At 42.8% G+C, this 24,322-nt stretch overlaps 1 protein-coding gene across 2 annotated transcripts; it reads left to right on the forward strand.

Annotated features, from left to right (window-relative positions):
* The first annotated feature begins 8,650 nt into the window (after window positions 1-8,650).
* On the forward strand, window positions 8,651-20,235 carry NOCT (nocturnin). Of its 2 annotated transcripts, none has more exons than XM_025216255.1 (3): window positions 8,651-8,926; window positions 15,930-16,190; window positions 17,799-20,235. In XM_025216255.1, the coding sequence occupies exons 1-3, from the start codon at window positions 8,770-8,772 to the stop codon at window positions 18,632-18,634; spliced, it is 1,254 nt and encodes a 417-aa protein (XP_025072040.1). In that variant the 5' UTR covers window positions 8,651-8,769; the 3' UTR covers window positions 18,635-20,235. The 2 variants fall into 2 exon arrangements, with proteins under 2 accessions (XP_025072040.1, XP_025072041.1); XM_025216256.1 differs by having other exon boundaries at window positions 8,845-8,926; window positions 15,757-16,190.
* The last annotated feature ends 4,087 nt before the right edge of the window (window positions 20,236-24,322 follow it).

Raw genomic sequence — 24,322 nt, forward strand, 5'->3', positions numbered from 1 at the left:
GCATCTGGCTGCCATGGGTGGGGAGGCCGTAGCCGAGTTGCTGCATCTGGCTGCCATGGGGAGGGGAGGTGGTAGCCAAGGTACCACAACTGGCTGCCACGGGGGAGAGGCGGGAAGCGAGTTACCACATCTGGCTCCCAGGCTGGGGGGGAAGGTGGTGTAACCGAGTTGCCACATCTGGCTCCCATGTGGGGTGGGGACAGGGTGTTGCCACATCTGTTTCCTATGCAGTTGCAGCCAACAGTTCTTTCAGTTTGTATCAAAACCTCCACTGCTGATATGATGAGTGATAGCATAATTGTAACATTAATATTGGTAATGATGTCATTCTGATTTGGGGAGGGGATTTTTAAAACAGAAAGTTTTTGATTTCTTAGTTTTTCTGGAACGCTGTTTTTCTTGTTGTGAAAGCCAATACTGCTTTTTCAAGCCTGAGTCAGACTTAAAAGTGAGGATGCTTGGGGTTAAAGTATCTTGGGATGTCCTCACCTACTTTGTCTGGGTATTGCATTACATGGGGTAGGAATACCAGGCCTGAGAACACACAGTCCTTAACTCTTCTGCACAAGTGACGTAAGGGAAGAAGACTTCAGAATACCCTAACTGAATTTTCTTAACTGAATGAGATTTTAAATTGAATCATTCTAGCATCATCTTTCTTTTTCATAATCAACACATTTTATATAGACGGGTATTTCAGAAGGGGTGGGTTATGAAGGAAATCTCTTCTAGAATAATTTAAAGCCACAGCAGCACAAGTCCCTAATATAAATGTACTGCACTGATATAAAGTAGAACTTAAATTGTGTTACCCTCATTCAGTAGTTGTACTGTAAGGCTGGTGGCTGACAGGCCTAACAGTTTTTTGGGGAATGCTGAATGTTTCCTTTCAGGGACTGATCCAGCTACTGATGCAATCAGTGAGGCTTTCCAGTGGCTTCAGTGGGAATTGGATCAGTTTCTTGGGCCCCCATTCTGTAATGTGACCAAGCAGGCTGAGCTGTGCACCTGCTAATGAAACCAGTTCCAGGATTGGGGCATTTTCTTAGATGGTGATGACACTTGGCAGATATTACTACTGCTGAGGTAATTTTGCTGGACCATGCTGGACTTCTGTACATGACACAAAAACCCTTAAAGAGTCTTCAGTTCACTTTCCTGTGTATTTTTAGGAATTAGTTTGGACTGAGGGTACAGGATGGGTTGGCCAGGCTCAACCTGCATCTGAATCATTTGCGACTTGTTTTCACTTCCATCTCCTCTTGCACCCTTTCAATCTGGTTGTGGTTTAGGTGCTGGCTTCCAGGATGAAACTGGTGTTTCCGTCTCTCATGTAAACACGGATAGCTTTTTAAAGAGCTGGGGAGTAAGATGGGGCAACAGGAGGAGGGATTTTATTTCTCTTGTTTCCTGCTTGACACCAAGTCAGATTCCCTGCCAGTATCTTCTAATGTTGCAGATCTCTGGTCTTCAGAGTCATCTAGGGAGATTAAGATTTTATTTATAGAAGCTTATTTTGCCCTCCAGGAACCAGCACTACTCTAACTAGAATTCTAGAAAAGAAACAAGTAGTCTACTCCTGTATAATTGCAGTGAAGATCTAAGCAGCTGACCCTTACACCAAGTCAGATTTCCTGCCAGTATCTTCTAATGTTGCAGATCTCTGGTCTTCAGAGTCATCTAGGGAGATTAAGATTTTATTTATAGAAGCTTATTTTGCCCTCCAGGAACCAGCACTACTCTAACTAGAATTCTAGAAAAGAAACAAGTAGTCTACTCCTGTATAATTGCAGTGAAGATCTAAGCAGCTGACCCTGTGTAGGAATAACTCCATTTCTACCCTTCTGTCTCGATTTTTTCAAATACAAGCATTGATTTTTGGAACACCCTGCCAGGGCTGAGGAATGCATTTGTAGGCCCTTTTTATTTAGAAGAAAAGTTAACTTCAATGGTACTTACTAAGACATTGGGATTCCCCAGGGTCTACGCTGAAAGCGGAAGCTGACATGCTTATTGTGGGTCCTGGAGTTTCTGTGGCCAATATAGCTCCCCATACTATGTAGTACACAGCACAGCAGTCTGTTCATTCTTGTAGGGTAGTATTGAAGTACCCTGGCTTCAGTAGTGGCAGTTATGAGAAACCTGAGGAAGAGAGGCTAAACCAGGAAGGAAGCTGTTGCATCCAGAATAACAAGTGTGTTTAGAGTTGTCATGATCCAGGAAAACAGTATTTGCATATTCCACCCAAGACTTTTGGGAAATCCAGATGTAGGTATGAATCTTGTACCTTGAGTCTTTCTAGATGTTTGATTCTTCCTAGATCAGTTACTGAAACTGCCCATTTGCTCCACCTTTTCAGGGCAACATGTGTGGTAACCGTTCTGAAATGGAGTGCAGTACACTCTTGCAGGAGGCTTGGGCTGCAGTTTTCTTCTTTGTGCCAGCGTGACCCCATTAGCTTTTACTATTTCAATTTCCATTCGTTACTGAAAGCAGGAAGTTAGATAAGGCACTGATGTAGATCAGTGGTGCCCAACCTTTATGTCCCGTGGGCTGGATGAGTCATGCCATAGCCGGACCTGGTCAGGGCCCCACCGGATTCAGCAAGTGCTGTGCTTAGAAATTTGGTAGTGGGGGAGGACTGGCAGTGTTAATCACCCAGGACTCCCCCACTGCCAACCTGACCTGTAAGGAGCTGCATGGTCTGGATGCCAGGGCTCCAGGGGCCAGATTTGATGCACAAGCTGGGGGTTGAGCACCTCTGATATATAGATGGGAAGACTTTCACTGTATTGCTTGTAATTTGTCTTCAATGACTCACTGGGGGTTTTGTGAGTACTTCAGATACTCTCCACAGAAGGTAGTCATGCAGTTCCTGTTTTTAATAGGCTTGCCCAAATTTGTCATTTGTACAGCATGCAGGCACAGACTGGATGTAGGTGGAAAGAACATAGCAGTAGCCAGTTTCTGGGAGGGTGGGGGTGGAGAGAGACTGCAGAGAGCTGGATGTCTGTCGGAAAAATAAAGCTTTCTAGTGTGAATTACTATTCTGAGATTAAAGAAACACTTGCTTTAATTAAACAGACCACTAAGGACTGTGTTTTTAATTGAAAATAGAAACATCTGTTTTTCTTATCTCCAAATTATCTATAATAACTTATGTAATTGTTCCTGTATAATGAGCTTTCTGTGCAAATTTAAAGCCCAAGGTGTGCGCAAGTAATTAAATCAGTTTCTTTATTTTAAGGAAATGACTTTGTGTACTATGTATGAACAAGCAGTAGCTGAGGATGAAATAAGGCAAATTGCTGTAATTTGCCAAAGGTACCGTTGAGCAATCTGCTCATCTTGGAGAAACATTTCTGTGATGAGCAATTCTTCCATCAGCATTGCTTGCCAGGCAGAACTATATGAGGTGGCTGAGTTAGACTTTACTTGGAAGCAGGAAGTCTAATGTTTAGTCAGTCCTACAATTCTTCAGAAGGGCCTGAATGACTCAGATACTTAAGTCTCATTTCCAGAGAATTGATTTGGGCCTGTCAGTTCAACTCCTCCCACCTTTGGCTAAATCAGCTACAGAAAAGGTCTGCATCCCAAATATGATTCATGTCAAGTATATACTTTATCATCTTTGCTTGTTTACTGTTCTATGGTACTGTCAAATTGTGATGTAAAGAAAAAATTAAATTGTTGCTCAGTGACTAATGCTAGGAATCTTTTCAAAGCGTTGTCTCCTGCATGATGGCCTGTTCCTGGTCTTATAAAATAGTCAGTGCGCCTTTTGGGCGAGGTACAGATGTTGCACTTTTGGTATGAGTGATCAGAAATCTGTCTATGCTCATAACAGAACATAAGTTTGGCTCATACAGACTGGCTTAAAAATGGCAGAACCCAATCTAAGATTTGCACTCCCCTCTCCTCCCGCAACCAAAGGGCAAATGCGTGTTTTGTTCGCTGCAGTTCTAAACTAAACCACGTACAGAAAACTGCGTAACTTAGATTGATTCTGCCTCAGGCTTTTTAAATGTCTGTACCTAGCTGTAAAGTTCTGCCCCTGCATGTTCCCAGAACTGCCACTACCTTGACAGTTTTGGACAACTCTGCTCTAATCTGGTATCTAGGGCCTATTTCTTTTAAAGGACCCAATCTAGGTTCGTGTGCTCTGGGCAGGCCTAACGTGCATCATATTGAGCTCCAAACAAGCAGTGGCCATAGCTCCTTTCATTCAAGAATACAGCTGGTGGAGGAGGTGGTGATGGTGCTGCTGCTTTCCCTGCTGCAACGGCTCAGTTGCTAGGGTGATTATTCAGGTTCTGGGAGACCTTGGGCTGAGGCAGTTCAAGCACAAACTTGCATCTCCCAGAAGAATACCCTTGTCGCTAGGCTTTAGGCTAGGTTGGGTGGGAGTGCACTATGTAGGACCACTGGATCATTGTGCAAAAAGTGGCGCAGGAAATCAAGATTCATTAGGCCAAAGAGAGAGAATTCACAGAAGGAGAATGAGTGTCTAGTCCAGTGGTTAATGCATTCACCTGGGACAGGGGATACCCTGGTTCCATAAGCTATCTCCCTGAGGCTGAGAAGGGAATTGAACCCAGGTCTCCCACAGTCTAACAGTGGGCCCAAGCTACTGGCTTCTCTGCCATCTTAAAAGAGGTGTCCTCTGCTCCATTCTGGAAAGTCATGTTGTAGCCTAGGAGAGACCTTGGGGCTGTGAATCCTAACCTGATGTAGATGCTATCTTGTTGCCTAGAGTTAGGCCCCTAAGCTACTAAGAGCTTAAATACACCCTCTTTGTTCAGCATTTCACATTGGCTTGTTTAGGAAGCTCCCCGTGCAGTGTTCTGGCTGTTTTGAATCCAGCTCTGAGGCACCTACCTCTCCCAATGCATTACAGAAAGAGCATGGGCACCCTAGGATTACAGATTCCACTTGGGAGCCGGGCCTCTAAACGATGTGAGTTGCAACCCTAACCCCTGCAATATTTAGTCCCTTTGTAAAACTCATATTGATGTGGAAAAGGTCCATGCTCTTAATTCTGAAAGTCCCACGCTAAAACCCTGATGTTGGCTCGACATACGCAGTATGATCTGATTATCTAATGCTACTGCTTCTCATACACTACGGACGGGAGCAACATGCATTCCACTCTATATGTGCTCTCTTGGACCAAGGAAGCCATTTATGCAAGATGTAGCTCCTGCCCATGGAACCTTTTGCCTCCCTATGGACCATAAAATATCTGCAGTGAATAAAGCAAGGCCTGTCGGTTCCAAGTCTGGTTTTCCCTGTTGCAGGGCGGGAGGAACAGTGTGTCAATTCCTCTATTCAAAAGTCAGAAGCCATAGCTCAAGAAGTAGCCTATATAGATGTATAAAATCTACACCTGGCAATATTTGTCTTTTAAGGCATGGTTGAAACCAAACGGTTAACAAGACCTATGAACGGTGTGTCTGTGCATACAGCTTCTCATAATATCAAGGGCTATGTACAGCCTTGGACTCTACCCCTTGGTCCAGATTCTTCTACCACCCCTACTTACTTAGCTGGTCTGAAGAAAGGGTGGTGTGTTCTGTTTTTATTAACAACACACACAGTCATGAGACGGATCTGCAGAGTTGACATCCCTTGTTGCAACATTACCTGAAGAATGTCACTCCCATGCTCTCCAGCCTACCTCTAAATTGCAAGCTCAGTTGTAATTTGTGTCTGGTCAGCACATTGTGGTACTGCCAAGTTCTGAGAATTCAGTCAAAGGGGCAGCTGATAAACTCTCTACTACAGGCTGCCAGTGAGTTCACCTGAACTGTAAGCTCTTCAAGGCAGCAACCTTGTACTTGCCTTGACACTGTGCACACCTTTGGCACTGTGAGAACAGCAAATAGAGCAACTTGTCAGTGCTGAAAGTAAGGGTGTATGCTGCTGTTGTGTCACTGCTCCCTCGCAACTCTAGATGCAGATGGAAAAATGGTACGCAACACTTCAGCTATCCCTTTCTCAGACTTTTGCAAGAGCCTGTCTATTCCCTATGTCATCTGCTCTCGGACAACTTAACTGAGTGCTCCAGAGTGTCATATAGGAAACCCCCTGTTTCCGGTACCCTTGAACCAACTTGCTTTCTCTGCCAGCCTCCAGAGTCTCCTATAGAAACTTTCCTGCTCCCTTCAGCTTTCTTATGTCCAGTTGGCCTCTCTTCTTTGTTGGCAAAATGCTGAGGCATTATGGGTAAGCCTGAAGGGCCACCAATCCTATAAATGAAGGATTCTCTGGGATCAAATGAAGTACAGAATCTATTTAAGCCTGGGAAGTTCCCCTTAATGATGTGCTATCCTCAGAAGCGGATGGTATCTGTGATCATACAGATCTTTTCCCCCTCTAACAAGAAGCTGAGGTTACCTTGATGCTTAGAGCCTGCAGATATGCAGTTTCCAGCTTTATCTATTGTAAGTTGTTCTCACTATGAGCTTCCTGCCCCTTGTTTTCATGTTCACTTCCTGACGGTTTACTCCTGTCTTTAGGTAGGAGAGGGAATAATCAGCAGCAGTTCACAGTAGTAACTTTGTTAAACAGAATAATTCCCTACATCTCTTCAGTGTAACCTTCAGGGAGGCTAAGCTGAGCCCTGTTCATCCCCCATGAGATAAGCTGCAGAAATGGAGGAGCATTTTGCCTCTGGCATAGTGCCAGTCCAGGCCACCCAGATCTCCACAAAAAGCACTTTGCATGGATATGGGATGTAGTGTGCGGTACAGCTCTCTCTAACATCATTCTCTGCTGAGAAAAGACACACACCTCACTGGAGTCATCCGACCTCAGCAATCTTTCCTGCCTTGGAGCAGGGGGCTGAACCTGATAATCTTGTGAGGTCCCTTCTAGCTCCTAACTTCTGTGAATCTATGAGGGTCGTGATCCCTGTGGAAATCTGAGCAGGAGACAAAATAGCATGGAGCTTTGCTAACTCAACCATGGAAGGAATGCTTCTAATAGCAATAGGGATTCTCCAGTGAGTTTCACTAACAGAAATGTGGGGGAGGTTGGATAGCAGAGGCAAAGACTACAAGCTTATCTCCAGTATCTTTCGGGTTGGGATGGAGTGTGCATTATTGATGCCCACTGGAGGTGAGTAGCAGGAAAAGCTCAGTAAGGATCTTCCTTTCTGTTCCTTCTGGATGAGGGGCCAGTCTAGTTATGCTAAGGATGTATTTAACAGTAGAAGCAAAGCTCTTTCCCAAAACTCTTAAAGTTTACATCAGCCATCTCAACTGCGTGATCCAAAAATGCCACATGAAAAGCCATCCAGGACCTCTGTTTCAGAGTGAAAGGTTTGATTGCTCATGTGTGGAATTTTTCTTGTTCTCTAGCCTTAATCTACTTTTGGACAGGGCAAAGATCAGTGCAGGGGCTTTCACTTTTGTGTCAGTGTTAATCAAAATGCAGCCTGCACAGGGTCCCACGTGGTACTATAATAGCATTCATGAGATATAGGATTTACAGCGAGGATAACTCTGTCACTGGCCTAGAAGAAAGGAGCTTGTAACTCATGGATCACAGCATGATATTTGGAGTAAACCTTAGATCCATTATGTGGTACTAACATACCTGTGCATGCACTGAGAAAAATGCCAGGGGTCTCTGGGAATACCAAAAGCCCTATTACCTTCATTGGATTGAATCGCTTGCCCAGTTCAGGATGGCCTGAAACCATCCCTAACTGTAGCTGATACATGCCTTCCTTTCATTTGCCCATTCTCCACATGATAGTAGAAAAGTCAGAGACTTGCCCTGACTATTTTTGAGGCCAGTTAAGCTACAGTGCCTGCTTCTAAAAAAAATAAGCAGTGTTTCTTGGTGTTTCAGTGTCTCAAGAACAAGTGAAAACTTGACAAGACTGCACAGTACTGACTAGCTTTGGGCTGCTGCTTCTGCTGCTTCTGGGAGAGGACTACTGTTTCTGAATACAGGTGTCTTGTTTTTAAGCAGCCTGAGGGCTTAGCAGATTTCTTCCTATTGTAGCATAAAAGCAGCAGAGGCATAAACAGGAGAACTATAATCCTGCTTCTAACTTTAGCTCCTGCTGCAAAATATTCTTACTGCTTACTGCCTAAAGCATTGGGCATTATCCAACATATGTACAAGTCTGAAATACTGAATTTAAATATGCTGGGAAAGTGAGATTAGCTCTGTGCACCTGACAAGCGATACTGTTTCTAGGGGCCAAAGACACTGCAGGGCTTATGCAGCATACAGTGCATTTTTTGTATTTTTAGACTTGTTCATTTGTTACCCTAGACAAAAACAGTCTTTGTCATGTATTCTAGACCAATTCCATTTGTTAATGCTGTGGTTCAAACTAGCAAGCGCTTGGTACATAAATAGTGTTTAAAAAACAGCTGGAGGTTTCGACCAGAACACAAAAAGAAACACTTTTAAACTCCAAAAGGACGAAAAAACTTTTCAGTCCCAAAATTTCTCTAAGTTGTGAATAAATACACTGAGCTTATAATGACATTGTGTTGATAGTCATTGCTAGTGGAATACAGAGTACTTTTGACAGTCTTTGAACATCAGCCAAATGCTCAGGCAGCTTGCTCGCCTTTTTGATACCAAATATGTCCAGATAACCCACATATTGATAAGCATGCATAACAAATCCCATCCAAGAACTCCTTGTAGACTTAACACATTGCTCATCATAGCAGCCAAACAAAGTGATCTAGAAAGGATTCCCCTTTAAACCAGTTTTCCAAAAATATTCCAGGCCTTGATTGTATGTTTGAAACAGTTCTGCAAGTGCCCATTAGATGTCACTACTTGGCCAGCTTGTGCCGTAAAGGACGTTCATGTGACGTTGAAGCTTATGTTTCTGTGCACTTCACCATTAGACTGTTCACTGTATTCACTCTGGTGCGTTCTTGCAGTTTATCAGGTGTGTATGCAAGATAACTACGATTGTTTGCCACTTTGGGATGTTGTGGGAATGTTACTAAACCTACGCTTAGCTTAAACGGCTCCACTCTTGGTAAAACTATTTAGAAGCTTCTCTGTGTACGTGGTATGTAAATGTTAGCTAGTCATTTAACAAATGTAAGATGGCCTCTCTCTCATTTTATCAGAAATGTATATTAATTAATAGCTAAAGTAAGTCTTTAAACTGAATGTTTTTAATTTTAACAGTTATTTAGGGCCCTTAGGCCCACAAGAACGAATTAAGTGCCAAACCAGTTGTTCTAGTTATACTACTAACAAATTTATTTTTAAAAAATACAGTATGTGTATTTGTCATAATTGGAGAGCAAAATAAGGGGGAGGGGAGCCCATTCTTTCAAGAATCACTTTGGACCCCACTTTCCACAGATTAGAAATATATATCATTTTCCTTGAATGGTAAAAGTACTACTACTTGTTTCCTTTTGTGCCGTATAGTCAAGGAGAAGAGTGAAATACTTTGTTTTAAGGTATTTGTTTCACTTATGCAGTATTTCATTATGCAAGGGATAGAACTAAATGAGATCAAATGTAGAGGAAAGGTACAAATAGGGGAGAAAATACACTATTTTAAAAATATCCAGATAGTATGAACACACTTGAATAACCAAGGCTTGACTTGAAATTCACACCAAAATGTCAATAAATAAATAATATTCCCTAATCCAGCAAGAATTTACTGCCTTCCACTAGACCTACTGCAGCACAAAAAATAGTACTGGGACCCAAACCAGTGACAGTTATTCTGGAAACCATGCTGAGGCACCAGTAGGAAATGGTAAACATACCATTTGCTCTTCTAAATGAAAAATAATCTTTTTTTTACTGAGGAGCAACGCAGGAAACTGAATGTGCTGTTTTTGTTCTGAAAACTCATCCAGATAAGGGAAGGGAATTTCTTTGTTTGTCTCTCTTTCCATATCTAATAAGCTCAAATAAAAGATGTAAGTATCCTTAACCCTCTCTTGCTGCCAGCCTTACCCGCTGAACCCAGGCTTTGTTAAGTCAATCTTTGATCCTTGCCATGCTTCACGTGTTGTTTAGTTCTCTGGGGGAAAAAATACAATATTCTTGCAGTGTCCTTGTCTCTCTTTAACAGGCTTGCATGGGTACACCTATTAAAATCTTAGCTGCTTTCTTTTCCATCAGCCTTGGCTGGTTGAGCTTTCCCAAACTATGAGCATAAAGTTAGCAGGTCAGCATGTCTGACTGGTGATTACAGTTGTAGGTCAGCAGGCGTGACTGATTTACACAACAGGTTTGCTGCTTATGCAATAAAATGTCATTTCATACGTAGTTACTGCCTAGAACAAAGGCATTATTTACTTTCAACCCCTGTTCTAGTTGTTCTCGCTGCTAAGGAAGTAATCCTTCTGGAAAACCTAATAGGAGCAAAGTCAGGGAGGGCTCCTGTCAAATAAGCCCCAACCTGATCTTTTTCTGACAAATTGGAAAGAGATTGAATAAATAGCTCCAGCCAAATAAGTTGCTTGGGATGTTCTGCAGGGCCCCCAAAGGGAGCCTAGGGAACTGTGGAGTGGATCGCATCAAAATGTGCATTGGGCTTTAAATGACCACAGTGTCATTTCCAGGTTGGCAAGCTGAATGTTTTCAAGTTGACCTTATGATAGAAGTGAGAGAGAAAGCTGAGGGTGACAATCACATGATTAACTTTGCCTAGATAGACACCAGATGCTGGGAGATGCCCAGTATAATTGGGCATCCTTTGAGGTGTTCATTGACACTTGAAAATATGGTTGTGTGAGGCTTTACAGTGTCAGAGGACTTGATGTTGTGGACTCTTTTGACTCGGGCCTGTCGCTATCCAGAACCAGTAGAGATGGCAGCTCCCTGCCCAACCACCCCAGCCTCCTGCCACCTGGGTTCAGTGAGAGCTGCTTCTTCTACTACAGCTGCAGACTCCTCTGCCCTTTGGTCTTGAACAGGGCACAGCCAGACCCAGAGAGGGGGACTTCTGGGGCCACTCAGAAAAGGGGGCATGAAGGGCAGAGTTGTAGGGTTTCATCGGAGATAAGCAGAAAAGAAGTACAGGGAACACAGATCGTTGTGTAGGAAGCAGATGAAACGGCTGCCTGCAAGAACAAGGGGTTACTAAGGATGGGGGAGCACTGGTGAATAGGGTGAATCACTGGGGCTGGAGGGTGGCTGGGGAGCAGTTTGGAGAGGTTTTGTTAAAGGTTGGAGTTGCGAAGGGAGATGAGAGCAGGATGGAGTAAAAAAAGACTTTGAAGAAAAGAATCCAAGGGAAGAGATCTTCCTCCTGAGGCAAGATGGAAGAGGAGGAAGAGAGCGAGTCAGTGGGAACATCTAGCTCAACACTTGTGAAAATCTGGCCCCTTAGGAGCAGGTTTGAGTCTAAGCTTAGGCACTAATTGATGAGCAGGATTGCTTATTTACCCAGGCTGGTCTCTAGGCAGGAAGCCCACAGATAGAGAGCATCCAAGTAGGCATGCGGTAGTTGCACAATGAATGCCATCTCGGTTAAATGATGTACAGATGAGGTAAATGAGCACTGACTGAACTTTGCCTTCTGTCCTTATTCCCTAGAAATCAATTCAGTGGATTTCTACCATGACCTGTGATTTAATGCCGGGAGGGGAGGGAGGAATGTCGTACTCTGCTGATTTTTGATCAGACTTTCTTTCCCCTTTCCTCCCTCAGTCAAAATTAGTCCCTGTGATATTTTGGAGACACTGTAGCTGTCTAACCTGCAGAGATCAGCCATTCTTAGTAGCAAGCAAATAAGTAGGAACAGGATTTAGTTACTTTAGTTGGGTCACTTCAGAGAGGCAGCATGGCGGAGAGGCTAGAGCACAGGCCATCACATTGGGATGAATAAATTCTAGTTCTGATTCTGCTACTGATGGCCAGCATGACCTTGATTGGATAAGTTGCTTCATGTCCTGCTCCCCATCTGTCCTGTTTGCTTAGAAAATCAAGGACTGTTTTGCCTCCTGGCATAACAGATCCCAATTATAGTTGGGATTCCTTTGTTTCTGTCCCAGTAGCAGCTAATCTCACCTGCTTTAGTTCTGAAAACAGAAATGAAAACTTTCACACTCATGCTGTGGAGCCTCGGGGGAGATGGAAGGTAATGAGCAGAAAATAATGAGGCCTTTTGGGGCATGTACAACTCCTGTCTCATATCAGACTTCCCTGCAGATGGCAGTGGTGGATTGGTACTTTGTGTAGAGGAGGGAGGAGTTTTTGTTTTATGGACTCAGTAGGTTTAGTTCTAGTATGAAATATTATTGAAAAGAATCTTAGTGCATGAGCTGTATTCTTCAAAGCTGCTTGTAGAGGTTTAGCATTAAAATGTATGAATACAGTACTATTTTTGGTGGCTTCCCAATTGCATCAGGTCTAGGAACAAAGGTACAGACTCCAAATTTATCCATATGTTGCTTAGAAAACTTTGGCCTTCTCCATTCCACCACCATCATGGCTGCAGAGTTAAAATTAAAGGGCACAATATCAACAGCTAAATGAAAAGTATCTTTTTCATTACAAACTAAGAACATACATAGGTGGCAAGGAAGTGCCACTTTTTAATTCTAGAAAAGCTAGTGTCAGTAGTCTCTAAAAAATACATATGTAGGAGATATGAATCCTGCAGATTTAGGAAAAGGATTATTTAAGATTCATCTCTTCTCAGAAGATATGAGGAGTTATGAGTTCTCGTTTCTGCAGTACTGCTTGAATCTAATTGCAGAGAGAGATTGTGCAATATACAGAATCACTGGCTAAACTCACATTTGAAACTTTCACTCAGTTACAGCTTTCAGAAAGCTCACATCTCTTCTTTAAGTGGGACTTGATGGAAAGCAAAACACAGGAGACCTGGGCAACCGGAAGAAATTCCATATGAAATATCTCTAGTTTAAATAGGAACTCCTGGAATGCATCAGGGTTGGTGCTTTTTCAGCCAGAAAAATGTGTTGGATAGATTTTTGAATAATTTGAAATCTGAAACTATCCTTTCCCTGGCGCACATTTTTTTCTGATATAGGGAGAGACTTTTGCATGACATGTTACAATGAAAAGGCAATAGTGTGGTGATCAGAGGTAATCGGAAGGCTTTTTGAGAATGTATCTTAGTTATTTTGAGGAAATTTTCATCTGGAAGGGTTTTAAAGTCCAAGGCTTTGTGGCCATATAAAGCATCTCTCTTACTACAGCTTATTGGGTAGGGTATTGGATGCCCTGATTTGTAGTAGAATTAGAATTAATTAGACTGACTGGGGATGAATAAGACTATTCTGATTCAGGGCTTGAACCCAGGTCTCCCCATCCCAGAGGTCAGTGTCCTAGTTACTGAACTGTAGTGTTAGGTACTCTCACTGTCATAAGAAGTCATAGCTTTCATAGACATTAGGGCTGGAAGGGATCAGGTGGAAGATCATCGAGTGTAGCCCCCTGCCCCAAGGGAAGGAAGTCGGCTAGGGTCAAAGGATCCCAGCAAGATATGTGTCCAAACGTTTCTTAAAAGAGTCCAGAGTAGGTGCTATACAAAAAACTAGAACTCTTGGTTCCAAAATGATACCTTTTATTAGACCAACTGGAAAATGGCAAGAAAATTGTCCTTTTCTGCAAGCTTTTGGGATCAAAGTCCCTTCATCAGGCTCTGGGAAAAGTATAGATGGTTCAAGATGGTAAAAAGTCCCCATAGGTAGGAAATAAACTTCATTTTAGCACAGAGGGAGCTGAAGATGGAAGTCTGTCCCTCTGGGTCCATGAGAGTGTCTTCTCTTTGGCCAGTCACTTTTTTACATTTACTTTTCCAGTTTCTTTCATGTGTTGCACAATATCATTACGTAAACTTGGCAGGTGTAGAAGGTTCAATGTAAAATAAGTGCAATATGACAGACAATTGTCTTATGAGTACACAGTTTAGTTCCATGTTGGCATATATTAGGGGTTAGGAAGATGCTATTAATCAGTTTGGGTTTTCTTTGTTTTGTTTTTAAATGGAAAACTTCTTGTTAAATTGATTGGCTTATGCGCTGCCAAAGTATGAGTGCTATGTCTCTTCATGGCCTCCATTCCTTTGCCTCTTTAGGATGAAGTAAGCCATTTGCTTAAACAACTGCATATTATATATTATAATAAGACTGAGGGCAATTTTACAATATGCAAAATCATGTTACCAATAGAGTCACGTAAGGGAGATATTTTTCCCACTACTTCTAGAGTTAAATTTCATGTACTTCTACCATCTTTTAGCATAAAGTCTCCCTCAACAATTCCTGTGCAAGTTAAATTGATAGTGTTTATTGTACTTTGGATTTGTTTCTGTTATTAGGTGTACTGAGCACACTAGGGACCAAGAAGGCTCTTTATATGCTAACAGAACTGTTCTAGATCTAGTGATAGTGTTTATTGTACTTTGGATTTGTTTCTGTTATTAGGTGTACTGAGCACACTAGGGACCAAGAAGGCTCTTTATATGCTAACAGAACTGTTCTAGATCTAGTGACACTCTGGGTTCATGAGAGTGTCTTTGTGAGCTGCGTTGAGTAGCTCTTTGATGTGTTGATCAGGTAGAATTCCTTCCCTGGAGGTGTCAGATGGCAGGCAGGGAGGCTTGCACCACCTGTGGAGGGAGTCTATTCCAGGCCTTGGGGGCTCAGACAGTGAAGAAGTTTTTTCTTATGTCCAGCCTAAAACAGTCTTGAAGGAGTTTGTAACCATTGGACCTTGTCATCCCTTGGGGCGCTCTGAGAACTCTGAACACCCAGATCACACCCAGTTGACAAGCTCTGGTTTGGATCTTCAGCAGACATTTTGCCCAAACTTACTTTTTTGCAAAAAATGTTTTGGTTCTGTTTCAATTTGGAATAGAAAGAAATGTTGATACCTTAAAAATTACCTAGAAATGTTGATGCCTTAAAGATGTCCATAGCGGACGTCTATGAATATCTTCCACCCCCAGATGAAATCTTAGTTTTAAATCGCTTCTAACATAACCAGTGAGTATCACCCCTGCCACCCCTTCTGAACACTCTTGGGCCAATTTCTGCAGGATTCAATTCCAGTGATCGTATTTTACAAGCCATGGCAGTCCTTGGCTTTCACAAATCTTATCACATCTTGTATAGCTAATAGTTCTTCCTGTAAATTCTGATCATTTCATCTATTGTCTCTCTTATCCATTTGAGGTGAAGGTCACAGTGGGAAGCATATTTCTGATCTTAATTGCTGGGACAGTCGCAATAGGCTTGCGCACACACCTTCCCTGCAGTTGGTGCAAGGTAGTCAATCTGAATTATTTTGAATGTGGTACCCATAAGATGTGAATAAAACACCTGGCTTTTGAACAAAGAAAATGGATACGGAAGCTGAACAGAACTATATTAATAGGTTTTTCAACTCAAATAGCTAAAAAGAAAATGTTAGGATAGAAGCTTTTGGAAGAACAACACTACAATGGGAGAAACCTTGAAAGCTGCTTATGTCTACTAGCCTCCTGATTTCAAACCAAGAGTAAATAGCCTGGAAATGAGTAGACCAGTTACCAAAATACCTCTCACTGCCAACACCCAACTGTGTGACTAACTGATGTAAAAGACCTAGAAAACATTTAAAAGGCACTAATGCACTTATTTGTAACTTAAATACAGTGGTATTAATTTCAACTAATTTTTTTGAAAAGACATCTTCCTTCTCCCTGCCTTCTTAATATCGTATTTCTTCAAAGTACAATGCAATTTTGAGAAACAGTCCTTACTGACTTATACTTCTTTTTTGCAGCCTTTTAAAATGTCCCTACACATGAGGATTAATTCCAGAAATATCAGTATTACTACCCAAAGAATCAATAGTCTACCCTGTCTTTGTGAGGAATTTTCAATCCTGGACGTGAAAAGGGGATGCAGGGGGAGTTGATCAGACTTGATGCTGAACTTTGACTTCTTCCTTTCCAGTGCATTCCATGGGAAACAGTACAAGCAGGCTGTATAGCGCTCTTGCTAAGACACTAAGCAGCAGTGCAGTCTCCCAGCATCGGGAATATTTGGAACAGTCTGACGTGGAACAGCTGGATCCTAAGGAGCTGCTTGAAGAATGCCAGGTGATTCTTCAAAAGCGCCCTCCCCGTCTCCAGAGAGACTTTGTGGACCTGAGAACGGATTCCATCAGCAGCCATCGTCCCATTAGGGTCATGCAGTGGAACATTCTTGCGCAAGGTACGAATCCCCAATGAACCTCAGCTTTGAAGCAGCCTCTTAAAACCATAAGCAGTTGAAAACAAATTCTGTGTACACGGATTTAGCAGCTGTAGTGTTTCCACACAGTTGTAAAGGGGACTGGGAGGAGTAAGGTAGCAAAAACCATGTAACACACACCATTCCTCATTCCTGCAGTTGTAACCCTAAAGGTACTGCTCTGTCTCCCTATCCTTCTGAGTTCGAGGCACTTCCATTAAACTCCCATGATCACTTCCTGAGCAACTGGCAAAAAAGAATGGTCGAGGGGCTGGCCTGTTTTTTGGAAGGTTCCTAGTGAAGACACATACTACAGTTCTGTAGCAGTTGATAAAATGTTCATTAGATTTGCTTCACGGTTTGTGAAAGTCTTGTCATTTGTCTTATTCCCACTTAAAAAGCCAAATTTTAAATGCTTGGAATTATTGTAAGAGTTAGTGGCATTTGTCTGAGCCTTTGCAGGTAATGGGGAAGGTTGGACTGCACATGGCTAGTGGTGTACCGATGAGGGGGACAGGAGGGGGCATGCCTCTAAGGGTACTTGGCCCCCCCAGAGGTACTTCCAGTTTCGCCGCTGGCATTTCCAGGGTTCAGCAATTGGCTGCCAGGGGTCTGCCCCCTCTCCTGCACTCAGTGATCAGTCATGGACGGGGGGGCACAAATGAAAGCATTGGCCCCTGGGCACTGGAGACCCACAGTACACCACTGCACATGGTGAGCTCTTTTTTTTTTTTTAATCTTATTGAGACTTCCAAATGTTGTCACACTAGATTCTCTGCTTTAGCACTTGCCAACTGATGAGGCAATTCAATAGCATGGGAGAGGCTGACAAAAAAAATGATGAGAGAATTTGGCAGTGACATGCATTGCACTAGCAAATTCGTTGAACGTGATGATGACTTTGAGATGCCCAGTTCTACTTGCTACTTTCTAGTTTGGACATGCCACACTTCTGACAATCAGGGCCCATACAAGTGTCTTGGGTTGGGCATCCAAAATCGCAAGTCACTCAAAAAAAACCAAAACCAAAAAAGCACCAACCCAGGCCACCATGTATATAGCATGAATGCATATTTCTCATGGGCAGAGCAAAGATGGTTGCAAAGACAATGGGTTGATGCCCATCATAATTATTGGTACTGGAACAAAATGGGCAGCACTTAATCCGTTTCCTGATTTCAGGAAGAATGGGATTTACAAGTAGGATGAAGGGAATTTGTATTTCTAGCCAGTGTGGCTAAGAGAGGTACCATGAACATTTTGGAACAGAAATGCAGACAGATATCCCTGGTGTAGAAATGTGATGCTACAGCTCTTATATATGAGCATCCTATAAAGTTAATAACTTCTTGGTATCATGCCCAGTCAACAAGCCTTACAAACCGCATGCATTCAGCTTCAATCCACCAACATCCGTTTGTGATTTGAACAAAACTTCGAATAGAAAGTTCAGTACTTCAAGGGAGCCTTATGTCTCCACAGGTCTGAGGGAAAGGAGAAGTTTGTTAGAAAGGAGAGCCACAAAGGTTGAGGGAAAGGAGAAGTTGGTTTACTTAAGCAGTTAATATTCATGACCTCTTTTCATTACAGCTCTTGGGGAGGGCAAGGACAACTTCATCCAGTGTCCCATGGAAGCTCTCAATTGGGAAGAGAGGAAATGTCTCATTCTGGAGGAAATCCTTGCCTACAAACCAGATATCTTATGCCTGCAGGAAGTGGACCACTACTTTGACACTTTCCAACCACTCCTCAGCCGATTAGGTTACCAGTCTACTTTCTTCCCAAAACCCTGGTCCCCATGCTTAGATGTTGAACATAACAATGGCCCAGATGGCTGCGCCTTGTTTTTCCTGAAAGACCGTTTTGAACTAATCAACAGTGTTAATATTCGGCTAACTGCAATGAAGCTAAAAACCAACCAAGTGGCTATAGCTCAAACACTAAAATGTAACGAAACTGAGAAGCTGTTCTGCATTGCCGTCACCCACTTGAAAGCTCGAACTGGTTGGGAGAGATTTCGATCTGCACAAGGCTGTGATCTTCTTCAGAACCTCAAAAATATTACCCAAGGAGCAGAGATACCTTTAATAATCTGTGGAGATTTCAATGCTGAGCCCACTGAGGAAGTGTACAAGGAGTTCTCCAACTCCAGCCTCAACCTGAACAGTGCTTACAAACTCCTCAGTGCCGATGGGCAGTCCGAACCGCCTTACACTACGTGGAAGATCCGGCCCTCTGGAGAGTGCAGGCACACGCTGGATTATATCTGGTATTCCCAGCACACCTTGAATGTGAACTCAGCCCTTAGCTTGTTGACTGAAGAACAAATTGGACCCAACAGGCTGCCATCATTCAATTATCCTTCAGACCACCTATCTTTGGTGTGTGACTTCAGCTTTAATCAAGACCTTGACAGGCTTTTATAATTGGCTTGAACGCAATACAGCATTGCAGTGTCTTAACTCACCATTTTTTTTAATTGTTTATGCATTTAGGAATTATTTAAGGACTGAGAAATATTGATGATTTACTGTATCTTTCAAGTGTGTACTTGGAAGTTAACTTTTGCCATTAAGACCTTTTTTTTTTTATAATTTAAAGCCTCCAAGGGAGGAAAAAGGAGTTGACTACCAGTTTTTTAGTTGTGGAGTTCTTGTTTCTACTGTCTTCTGACTTGGAAAATTGGAGGGGAAAACTGAGCTCATCTTCTTTTCAGTACATTTTATCTCTAAGGATTTATTGATCCTGTAATGAATGTGCAGGTCTCTAGTACTTCAAGAATTTAGATTGTGTGTGTACATAAAACCACTTGCCTGGATAGTACACTGTTTATTTAATGTTAAGCTTGTGTGTGTACCAAATGTATAGTCAGGCCTTACCAGTAAGAGATTTTGTTTTTTAACTTCTCATATTGCAGCGTAAAGTCTAAATGTAGGAAACTTACTACATTTCAGACAATCGAATTTAAGGTAGCCCTATAGCATTTCTTAAATCTTTTAGATGAAATTATTTTCTTTTTTTTTTTTTTTAAAGAATTGGAACCATGTCCCTAAAGCCAGCATTATGACATGGCCTGTTCCAGTAAGAGTAGCTCAAGAATAGAGGTAACTAGTGTAGTGGTCTTTTAATTTTTCCACACATGGACTACTAGTGCATCCCGAGTCTGGGGAGACACCAGATTGCTGACGGAGTAGGGGGAGGGGTCCCCCGCAGCCAATTGCCAAGCAAAGAACCACCAGCAGCAAAATCGGAAATGCACTTCTGCCGGCACTTCGGGTTTTGTGGCTGGCACTTCCAGGGGGTGCACATGCACCCCCTATGCATCACCAGTGTTTCCAGATAAAGTCTGTGTCGGTCCTCACATGGGGTACATATAGAGTAATTGGCATTTTGTACCTCCTTCCCTTTGGAGGACACTTTTTCCAGGAGTATTTTGCGTGTCAGCTTTAAGTTTTACACTTCTGACCTGTTTAAAATTATAGTTATTTATTTTCAAAGCTTTACTATTTATAGAAGTCTGATTATCTGTGTTAAAAAGACTCTCTTGGTGTAACACTATATCTAGAAAATTGATGCTGGGATTTTCTTTTGAAAAAAAAAAAAAAAGACATTTAATTTATTGAGAGGGATTAGTGGACCTACACTTGACTTGAAGTCCAAGGACAACAAGGCTTGGTAGAAGCCTTACATCCTCATTTTTTGGGGTAAGTGGAACTCTAGTAAGGCACTTAAGCTATGGGTGGGCAAATATTAGTATAAACTCGTCAGCCTTGCAAATTGTGCAGAGCTGTTTTCCACTAAGTAGACCTCATACTTGTGAGATTGACTACTATACTGAGCAGAGAAGGAAGCTGGGAATGGTGGTAAGAGCAGGGAATCTCATTGAATTGACTTTCGGAAAGAACACATACAGACAGAGGGCAAAAATACCAAACACAAGCAGTATTTTATTTAAAGCTATTAATCCATTATGAATTGTAAATGTTCCATCTGCATTAATAAATCATCTCTTTTTTTAATAAAAGAAGAATACAATGTGGTATCTTACTGATCTGTTGGAGCTTGTAAACTGCTGTCAAGAAACTAACTGCATAAATAATGCCCTATGGCTAAAACTACCAGCATACTAGAAAATTCCTTGGTGGGGAAGAAACAGAAAAGCAGCCACATTTCTCAAAGAAAACTCAAAAGAGGTATTTGAATGTCCTGGTTTTCTCCTTCCCTGGTTGTACCCCAAAATGCCATCTTAACTTTTCAATAGTTTATGGCTGCGTTATTGTAGGAACCTTAACGGATATGCTTACATCTCATATTATAGCTCCATAGGCTCTCTACCTTTACTTTGTGGTTTGGGCAATAGAAATCAGAAAGTAGCATGGGGAGCAGCCACACGTGCTGTTAGTAGGCAGCAATAAACGCTGGCACATATCATGCCAAATTTATTACTCCCCGGTGCTGTGCCTGGGACCATAGCATGTTGAGCCTAGTCAGAACAGCCCCGGCTGCCAGGGGGCCTGGTGCGGTTAGACTGCCAGCCTGGGGCTGCTCCCACCCAGCTCAGTGTGCTGCAGAGGGGCTGACTAGAGAACAAGGGTACTCCAGCATGGGGCTAGTCAGCAGGCAGCCCTGCACTGAAGCACCTTTGTGCCCCAGCCGGCCCAGTCAGGATCTACACGTACATTGCTGTGAACAACTCTGCGGCAGGATATTAGTTTCCTACAACCTGATAGGGCCACACATGTCAACACAGAGATGTTTACTGCAGAGCTAATTAGGCAACTGCAGTAAATGTTTGATGCAGACAAGCCCAGTGTTTCCCTTCTATTAAGTACAAAAAGTAAGAAAGACCCATAGATGTGAGCATTTACCTTGGTGTTACTATGGCGTGGAGTCTGCCTTTGCTGTAGCAGAGAAGCAAACAGAGACAAATGTTACGAGGAGGAAGGTAAACATCTACTGCTGTCTGACCACGGTTTTGGCTTATACTACTCTCTCTCTCAGCCCACTGCCTGTATTACCAGTGAGGAAGGCTCATCCTATCATGTCTTTTTCTAAACAGTGCTTCAAAGTTCTAATTTTACATTAGTATCTTATCTTAGCCACATTCTCATTCTCTCTTTTGCAGTTTCCTGTTGGACTGGTCAAATGAGGTCAGATCTAGAAGGATCAAATCTTTCTGTAGGGACCCACTCAAACTAGTACCCTAATAACCCTTCCACTGACACCCACAGAATTGTGTTGATCACTGCTATAGTATGACCCTCTGCTTCAACTCTGATACGTCTCATTCTCATCTGGTTTAAACCTGAGTAACTAACTTCAGTTTGCATCGCCTCAGTGAAGACATTTTTTTTTCTGCTGCTCCACTTAGCATAGAGCTCTTGCTTGGTTCATCTGCATAATAATGAAGCCTGCAAGGTGATATTTACAAGAGCCAAGTGTTCTTACAGGTAAAGAAGACAGATCCAAAAATGGACTTGAAAAGAAAGTTTGTACCCAAAGGTGAGAACTTTTGGTGAAGCCCTCATTAAGCTAATGCCTAACTCTGGAGGTACCCAAACTTCATGGGCATGCCCAGAGGAGCCCCACCATGCAGTCAGTATGTGGAGCTGCAAACATGTCTACAGCACCACATACCACACCATCAATTTTATTTCATCAAATCCCTCAGATTCCTAAATATATAGTTTTCCCACCCTCTCATTCACCATGTTTTTAAAGGGAAAGTTGAAGCATTTGAAGAGGATTCTAAGCTATGGAACCACAGGAGACTAAAGAGCTCTCTAGGACAGAGAAGGGCAGGATTTCAGGCATGCCCCAGTCCTCAGCATTTCCAATTAGCTTTAGACTGATCCCTGTTAGTGTACTGAATGTTTAGATTCCATCTTGAGGTGCCCAACTCTTCTCAGGCAATATGTGGAGCTTGTTGGGGGCTTTGAATTACAAAGGATGGGGATACCCAGAAGTTAACTACCATTTAGGTCATTAAATCCTCTATTGCATCCAGCCTGAGGATCTCTGCAGGAGGGAAACCACAATCCCTAGCCATTGACAGAGGCAATGAAGCAACGTGTATTAAAAAACAAAACAAAACAGACCTGTAATATCTACTTGCAATATTTCAAATGCTGTCTTATTTACCAATATTAAAAGTTCTAAAACAGTACCCTATAGTCTTCACACAAGCCAATTTATTTTTACCTACTGGAGTTTCCACCTGGGGATAAATCCATAAGAAAGCAGAGACTGTTGTGGTGAAAGGAAAGGCCTGCAGTTGTGAGAGCGCACCATCTGTACAAAAAACACAGTAGCTTGCACTCAAAGCTGTCAGAAAATACTGCATCCCATCCTTTTCTTCACTTTTTTTGATAAGGCAAAAAGACAGCACCCTGCCAGCTTCAACAGCCAAGTGCTAGTGCGGCAGAGAAAGGGATCCAAAAGAGGACTTGGGCAGAAGGAAGTGATCTGCAGTTTTGCTCAAGAACCTTTGGCACTCTCCAAACACCCCTGGGACACTGAGCAAGCAGCTGAACTGTAGTAGGTCTTGTTTTACTAATAGGTAATCGGAAACTTCAAGGCATCTAAAAACGTTACTTAATGGGCCGGGTGTTACCTTTTGTGCATTCAGTACTTGATGGCCTGACTCCAAGTCCTTCAATCAGTGCAAAGCTCTTGCCTCATTTGTCTTTAGTCAATGCTTAATAAAGATGCTGGCAATGATCTTCATCAGAAAAATACAAACACCTGCTCCACGCTTTAACAAGATGGATTTAATCAAGTGGCAAGAGAGAATGTAATTTGGCAACTGTATGTCTTTTAATTTGGTTGTGACACAGGAACAGTAATCCTTTATCACTCAGGTCAAACCTTGCTCTGGTGATGTATGTGACAAGTAGCACCATGCCTCTGCTATAAAATGCACATCTATTTTGAAAAGCAACTTTATACTAATGATATTATGGAAGTCCCTGTCTCAAGGCTCATTTGTGCTCAAATATGTTTTTATGAACTGCAAGAACAGCCTTGGCTTAGAGCCAAGCCTACTTTCCAGTCCCTGCATCAATCACCAGGAAATGCAAGTTGTGTTGGCCAAACCAGGCCTACTGGTACATATGAACAAAAGGGCCATGTTTCCAAAGGTACTTAGGGTCTAAAGTACAAATTGGATATCCAAGTGTCCTGGTAGCTGTTAGACACCTCTTCCTTCCTCAAGCATGGAAACATATCTTTAACAAGCTGACCTATCCTACCATCTTCAAAACATGCCATTATTATCTTCGAACTTCAATGCACCTATTTGTGGCCTTTGTAAAGAGATAACTAGGACTTCTCAACTAACATTCTTAAAGAAGTGTAAGTAAGGGACCTACAGAACTTCAACTAGAGGAATATATAATATTTTTCCTCAAAGATTTCCCTATGGAAGTCTCAAGAGTTACTGTTGCCATGTAACCTATCCTGGAAGAAGGTTTTAGTGTTCAAATATTGGCCGTCTGTCAGAGCTATGCCCAGGCTTAGCTGTTGACACTGAGCTCAATGCTGTGCATATTTACAAAGCTGCTCTAAGTAACAACCTCTTTAATTTCAAGATAGCCACAGTAGCTCTGGTTGGTTAGACAGGGGTGCTCAACCCTCATACTACTGCTGCATGTCATCTGGCCCACAGGGCTCCCCACAAGTCTTGAACTTTGTTAGGAAAGCAGTGGCAGTGCTCACCCACTGGCCCAATAGGGAGCCCGAGGCCCTGTGTGCTGGATTGGGCACTGGATCCAGGTGCATGGGGGCAGCACTGGGCCCCAGGGATCCAATCCTAGCACTCCAGGGCACAGTAGTGATGCATGTGCACCCCCTGAGAGCCAGCATTCCTGGGCAGGTGGGGCAGGCAAGAGTGCTGCTTCCCCCCCTGGGAGCACTGGCTGGGGAGTGGGGGCACCAGAAGCAATCCCTGTGGCCCCCCCATGGTCGATCATGCCCACCTGGAAGTGCAAGCAGTGCACCACTGCCACTTCCGGGTTGGTGTGATTGGTCACACGGGGACCCCCCCACTGGTCACTGATGGGGCAAGTGCCCCTCCTGACTCAGGAGGCACCAGTCACCCATGCCAGGGCAGAAGC

This window comes from Alligator sinensis, unplaced genomic scaffold (assembly GCF_000455745.1).
Source record: "Alligator sinensis unplaced genomic scaffold, ASM45574v1 scaffold160_2, whole genome shotgun sequence".
Taxonomy (NCBI): domain Eukaryota; kingdom Metazoa; phylum Chordata; order Crocodylia; family Alligatoridae; genus Alligator; species Alligator sinensis.

Coding starts and splice junctions, on each gene's coding strand:
- NOCT (XM_025216255.1), top strand. CDS start 8,770: ATGTTTGAAACAGTTCTGCAAGTGCCCATTAGATGTCACTACTTGGCC. Junction 8,927..15,929: donor GCGTTCTTGCAGTTTATCAG/GTGTGTATGCAA, acceptor CTTCCTTTCCAG/TGCATTCCATGGGAAACAGT. Junction 16,191..17,798: donor GTGGAACATTCTTGCGCAAG/GTACGAATCCCC, acceptor TTTTCATTACAG/CTCTTGGGGAGGGCAAGGAC.